The sequence below is a fragment of the Triturus cristatus genome, chromosome 8, assembly GCF_964204655.1.
Source record: "Triturus cristatus chromosome 8, aTriCri1.1, whole genome shotgun sequence".
Lineage (NCBI taxonomy): Eukaryota > Metazoa > Chordata > Amphibia > Caudata > Salamandridae > Triturus > Triturus cristatus.
The window spans coordinates 1,687,223,780-1,687,230,766 of NC_140591.1; the positions used below are offsets into that span (position 1 = coordinate 1,687,223,780).

Below are 6,987 nucleotides of genomic sequence, written 5' to 3' on the forward strand. Positions count from 1 at the left end.
AGGCCTACGAAATTCAGTGAGATCGAACATCCAGTACTGCTTGATTATTTGTATGAATTGACGGCTAAATTGCGTGTTTTACACCAACAGGTGCATGATACTCTGCCTCAGGTCTCTGAAGCTCCAGGACATCCTATCAATCCTGGATCATTGGTGCTGGTCAAAAACTTTCAACGGACAAAGAATGATGAGCCCGGTTGGACCGGCCCCCATCTCGTCCTTCTCTCAACAAGATCAGCTGTTCGAGTGAAAGGGAAAAATAACTGGATCCACGGCGTCCATTGCAAGAGGGTCCCTTTGCCTCTGCCATATGATCGGTGGGTCCAGGAGGGGATCGCTGAATCTGAGACTGAGACCGTGCCTCGTTTTCTGCCCTTTAGCGATGCACGTGTGAAAGGAACAAGCTCTGAGCAGAAAAGCGATGACATTTTGCAAGAGGCTGTGCCACCGTCGATTCGATTGGACACTACCGAGCCTGAACTCTTGTTTCAAGACCAGACAGTACCTGCGAGAAGCCGTTATGATTTGAGGCCGAGAAATATGGAAAAATAAAAATTCTTTTCCTTTGCTATTTTTGATAGTGCAGCTCTCTCATCTGAGAAACTTTCTTATTTTTTGTTTTTTTTTCGAACCACCATCCGGGTTCAGCTGTAGGGTCGTGGTTGCCCAAGTCTTTGGAGTGCAGCTGAAGACGTTAGGTCGACAGTTCTGGTCGGTCTAAGGGAGTTGTCCTGGACTGACAGAAGCATTCCCTAGCATAGAACACCCTACCACCACGAGCAGCAATTAGGGAGGATGGAGTTTTTCAAGAATGAGAGACCTGCCAAACAAATGGACTTTAAAGCCAGAATGTGTATAATGATGACAAAGAAACGATTTTTTATATTATGTATTTTCATGTTGCTTAGTGTAATGACGTTTTTAATAGGATATGTTTTATTCTCTTTTCAAGTGACCTTTGCACCCACTACACAGCCCATACCTCCGTCTACTGTTTCCTCACACTCTTTTCACCCCCTGCCTGAACACGAGTCCGCCAGAAGATTAGAATTTGTCAGCAATTCATTTATTCAGCTTTTACACCAACACCAATTGGTAGTGAACACAACTAACTGTTGGGTGTGTGGTCTTATGCCTCATACTACTGATAAAGGTATCCCTTATCTGGTCCTGCCTTTCAGCCATAATGGTTCTGTGTGGGCATATAGAACAGTGTTCATATACGCTTATGAAGCCAACCCCCTACGTTCTGTGAAAGATAATCCTAAGAATAGTGCTCTAGTTAAGGGTATAGTAGATATGATTAAGGAAGAGATTTCCTATGAGACTATCCCAAGAGATGAGACACTAGCATATATTGGCTGGAACATGACAGGATATGGAGTTACTCTGAATGAGAACCAGCAAGCAAAGAAATCCTCACCGATCTGGATTGTACCCCATCAGGGTCACCTATGTTTGCAAAGTTATGGCAAGAATCCCAGAGCTCAGTTAGGGGAAAGTATCTGTGCTGAAACTTATGTCTTTGCATCTCAGACTTCCCCTTCGTTCTTAGCAGCCAAGGGTACCTATTTCGTCTGCCATGATAGAGCCTATACATGGTTGCCCCCGGATTTTTCGGGCACATGTTTTGTTTCGTTCCTGCTGCCTCCCACCTACACGACCACGGCAGATTACCATAAGACAAGGATAGTTAGAGGTGTCATCAGTCAAGATGACACTGCAGGGCAAGAATTTGGAGACTTCGCGATGGGTGCTCTGCCGTTCTGGGGTCCAGTGGTTAACAGCAGGAACATAAGGCAATTGACGAGAGTGGTTGAATCCACGGTAGTTGAAACGGCCGGCGCCCTTGGTAATTTGACTGCTGAGCTCCAGTCGGATCGCCTCATGACTCTTCAGAACAGGGTCACGTTAGACGTCATACTTGCAGACCGGGGTGGGGTATGTAGAGTGATCCAATCTAGCTGCTGTGTTTTTATCCCAGATAACGCTCCAACAGTTTTCCAGGCCATTTCCAAACTGCATAAGATTTCCGAATCTATTCACGTGGACAATGGAGAATGGTCATTGGCGGGATGGTTCTGGGAACTGATGTCCGCCTGGGGTTGGAAGATCCTGATAGTCATTGGAATGACCTTAGCTATTCTTTTTCTGTTCTGTCTATGTGTACAGTGTGCTCCTGTAATTTGTGGCATCTGCGCTACATCATGTATAAGGAAGCCTGAAACACGAGACGAGCTGAGCAATAGGATGATGCTACAACTACATCTCCGCGACCTTATGGACATAGACCTGGATTTAGACTAGCAGGAGTATAGGGTATTGCCTATGTAAGGGCAAAAGGAGGGTCTGTGGTACTGTAAAATTCGGAACCACGTATCTGGTACGATTCTAACATGACGATTTTTGTATCAACAGTCCGAGAATGCTTAGGATACTATGCACAAGCATGTGCGTCACATTCAAGTGACGAGATCGCCTGAAATAGGAGTTTTCTGCCCTAATACCCCGAGCTCCATTTTAGGACGACAGCCATTTTGTGATTGCCCTCTCATAGGCAACAGGACTAAGGCCAAGCATGGGTCTGAAGGACGCACGCACCTTCACTGACTCCTCGGTGACCCGGGTGAACTGACTCCGCTGCCTAAGGCCAAACCCGTTCGGTCAGTTCCCTTCCCGCGGCCGAGTGAGATTAGTATCAGGGCGCAGCATATCACGAAACCTTTCATCACATACAAACCATGCCTAATCTTCTACACACCTGCCCCGTTTCCCTTTTTATGACCTGTTTTACGAGGAGGAGGTGCCTGTTTTTATTGGGTATCCGTCGATATCTGATGAAGGTGCTGAGCTTCGCCGGGTAATTGATTAAGGGCTGAACGAACTGAAATATGTACTTGCCATTATGACTCTGCTTTTTCGTTTGTAGTGAATGCATGTGAATGATCATACCGTAAAACAAGGAATGTTTGCCTAAAGCATAATATTTTGTATATAAGGAGAAGGCTGGTTTTCGTAAGAGAGTAGTCTCCTGAGAATATACACGTGTTGTACTCCTAGGATACCTGTTACTGGCTGCAGCCAATAAATACGATCTTTGACTCCACCAAGAAGACTCTGTGTTTCTGTAGTCTGAAACAGGAAGAACTCGAAGTCTTCGGGTGTGTTGCCTGGCACCGCTGGGTTCTTAAAAACCCAGTACTTCAACTCCCTCAATTCTTGTATGTGCTCCAGAATTGTCCATTCCCCATTGCTGGTGCCTACTTTACTGCCATCGAGGGTGAGATCCGTACTTTGAGGGATGGGGGCGCACCCCGCATTGCACTCCGAAAACTGACAAATGGGTGATATGATGGGGGAATTGCCCTCCCGGATCTGCGGCTATACTATTGGGCTGCGCAACTGGTGGCCACGAACCACTGGATTCATGGCTCCGCATCTAACCCAGCGTTTCACTTAGAACGCTATCAAACTGGAAGGGAGGGATACTTAGGCGCACTCTACAGTAAAACTAAAAAAGGCCGATACTTGGGACCTATGATGCACACAGTAAACGTCTGCAACCAGGCTACTAAGTGTCTGGGTTGGGCAGACAAACTTACAAAAGCCACTCCGCTCTGGCCCTCTCAAAGATTGGGTCTGCTCTGCCATCACACAGGGTTCTATGAGTGGGACACTATTGGTATCACTAACGTTGGAGATTTAGGGGCATATCAGCAACAACCGGCGATAATTATCGTTAAGCGCACTTAGCGCTAGGATAATTATCGCCGGCTAGCGTGGATTTTCATCACTGAGAAAGCGTGCTATTAGCAACGCTTATCTCAAAAGCGATAACAATCCTCACGCTAACTGCCTAACGTGAGATTATCGCTGGAAACCCAGCGATAATCTCACGCAATGTGGCGTTAGCTTGATGATAGGGACTCACAAACTTAGCCATGATATCCACCTTCCATAGGATTTCGTGGCTAAGTCAGTCTTGAAGCAGGCATAAGGAAAGTGCGATAACAGGGGTTATCGCTACTTTTCTTGCCGCTATGCTTCATAGCGTGGGGCTTGATGATAGGAGAAATGTCGCTTAGCGACATTTCTCTAGTCATGTCAGGGCAGGAACGCCCACTTTGCATCTCATTAGAGATGCAAAGCTGGGCGTTAGGAATTCCTACGCTAACGCAAGTTTTCACACGTTTGTGTGACCTTGCTAATTAGGCGATAAAATTATCGCCGCTTTTCAGCCGAAAACGGCCACAAAATCGGCGATAATTCTATCACCTTGCCTTGCTGATATGCCCCTTAGTACATAAAGGCAAACTTCTCACCTTTAAGGAACTCCAAGCCAAACACGCACTTGCGCCAGGCGAACTTTTCTGATATTTACAGATTAGACATGCCCTTCTAACCAACATTACAGATGTATCCTCCTTGCCTGACTCTTCCCCTTTGGAAGATCGCTTACTCCTAGAACCACTCCAGACTAAGGCAGTTTCCTACACATACCGAAAGCTTTGTAACAACATGCCCGATCCCTTCCAGACCCTCTGGGAACAATGGCAAAAAGATGTGGGGCTGCTGGACCAAGACGACTGGCAAACTGCTCTAATGTCCCCCAGGGAAACAGCGATACATCATCGCTTTTGTCTTATTCAATTAAAAATCCTGCACAGGGCCTATCTTTCGGGGGTGCTTCTGGCTAGGATAGGAAGTCGAGGGGATCCACTCTGCCCTAGGTGATGTGGACAAGATGGCACCTTTTATCACATATTGTGGGAATGCCCCGAAGTTCGCCCTATATGGGATAACTCGACCAGGAAAATGAAAGATACCCTGGGTAAACAGCTTCAACTGTCGCCAAGGTTAGGAATATTGAATATATGGGACCCCACTGATTTAACAGACATCGAGGAACAATGGGTGGCATTGGGGTACGTATTAGTGAAGAGGGCCGTAGCTATGCTGCGGGGATAAGATAAACAACCTTCGACAATTGGGTGGGTAGCAGAGACGGATCGCTGCATGATAGCAGAAAAAGAGGTCTATAAAATGCGGGGCAGCCCCAAGAAGTGGGACAAAAAATGGGGGGGGTGGAATACTTTCAGGGGAGAGAGCTGTACGTCACCTACGGAAGATATGGCAATGCACAAACGGATTGACCTATAACTTTTATGTGTCTGGATCATGTAGCAAATGACCATTGATGTACTGTGAATTACTATGTTTGATGCGTCACATGATATTGCCAGGATGGCTCTGTATTTTCAATTTAATAAAAATTGTTATAAAAAGAAAACAAATTGCCCATGTTGGACAGGCCGCATGCAAAAGAAGAAAGTTAGTCAAAGGAAAGTCGACTAGTAAGGTCATGAAAGTCAGTCAAACATTGTCAGAAAAGTACACTAAAAGTAAATGGTTGCTCCAAATCTTTTATTGTTGACAGTGGTGCGTCGATAAACATTATGCCTGAGGAGAAGTACCAAGAACTGTCTCCAATGTGCCATCTCAAACCATCAAAGATTAAAGTGTATACATGAGCTACATCAATGCCATTAAAGAGTCAGGGTTCATTCGTAGCAACCATGAGACACAAAAAGACAAAAGTACAAGCACCCATTCATGTACTTCAAGGTCCTGCGTCAAGTGCCTGTTTACTCAGTTTAAATACTGCTGCTGAGATGTGACTGACATCTGTGAACTACAACATGAATGCTAATCACAAAATAGTAAGTCAGTTCCCGTCATTGTTTCATGGATTAGGAAAACTTAAGACCATGAAAGTGCAACTGCATATCAGTTAGGATATTTGTCCTGTTGCCCAAAGACATAGATGGATTGCATTTCATCTACAAGAAGTCGTTGAGAAAGAGCTTGAGGCATTACCAATGCATGATATCATTGAGCAATCGACTTGTCCAACTCCGTGGGTTTCGCCCATAGTGGTAGTGTCCAATAAGGACAGTGAAGGAGTGGTACGCATCTGTGTTGAATTTCGTCAAGCTAACAAGGCAATTGAAAGAACGACATCCTAGTCTGCACACTGCCGACATGATCACACAGCTAAACAGTGTCAAAGTCTTCTTTCGCCTTGATCTGAACAAAGAATATCATCAATTGGAACTCAAAGAACATTTCAGGCACCTTTTGTGACCATATTGGTTTGTTCAGATATAAACGATTAAATTTGTGTGCGTCATCAGCTGCAGAACTATTTCAAGATGTCATTTGATGTATCATACAACCTGTCATGAATGCTTTCAATTACAGTAATGACAAATTGGTTTTTGGAGCTACACAAAAGGCACATGATAAAGCTCTTACACAAGTATGTCGTTTACTTGCTGATGCAGGTGTAACTTTGAATGCTGAGAAATGTGTATCCCACAGAACAAAACTAAAATTCTTTGGCCATATATTTTTGGATCGGGTAGGATGCTGGCTCCAGATGAAGTACAAGCTTTGTCAGCCATCACTCCCCCACAAGATGTTACCATGTTACGTTTATTCCTTGGCATGGTCAGTTACTGTTCCAGATATATACAAAACTTTGCCAAAGAAAGTGCTCCCTTGAGAGACTTAACAAAAAGAAAAGCTTCATTTTACTGGTCACCCGAATGTTTACAAAGTTTAAAGAAAATCAACCATACAATTGAGAATGCCACTGAAATGGCCTACTTTGATCTGAAACTTCATACAAAGATTGTTGTTGATGCACGCTTGGACAGGTTGGGCACAATCCTTGCCCAACACATTGACACTGAAATGCTCGAAGGCATATTGTGGCTTATGCAAGCAGAACTTTGTTACACACTGAACATGTCTATTCACAACCTGAGAAAGAAAGTTTAGCAGTGATGTGGGCTTGTAAACATTTCCACATATTCTTATATGGAAAATCTTTTACTCATGTAACAGATCATCAAGTATTTCCTACTATCTTTGGCAATCTAAAAGCCAAAATACCTCCTAGAATTAAACGTTGGGGCTTGCGAC

General features: G+C 44.6%; 1 protein-coding gene across 1 annotated transcript; it reads left to right on the plus strand.

The window, feature by feature from the left end:
• Nucleotides 1–795: 795 nt before the first annotated feature.
• LOC146808609 (endogenous retrovirus group 3 member 1 Env polyprotein-like) lies at nt 796–2,307 on the plus strand. The gene has a single exon (XM_085623646.1). It carries the CDS (start codon nt 796–798, stop codon nt 2,305–2,307), a length of 1,512 nt encoding a protein of 503 aa, XP_085479772.1.
• Nucleotides 2,308–6,987: the final 4,680 nt, after the last annotated feature.

What these genes read in the sequence shown, in the direction of transcription:
- LOC146808609 (XM_085623646.1), top strand. Translation starts at nt 796, where the DNA reads ATGGAGTTTTTCAAGAATGAGAGACCTGCCAAACAAATGGACTTTAAA.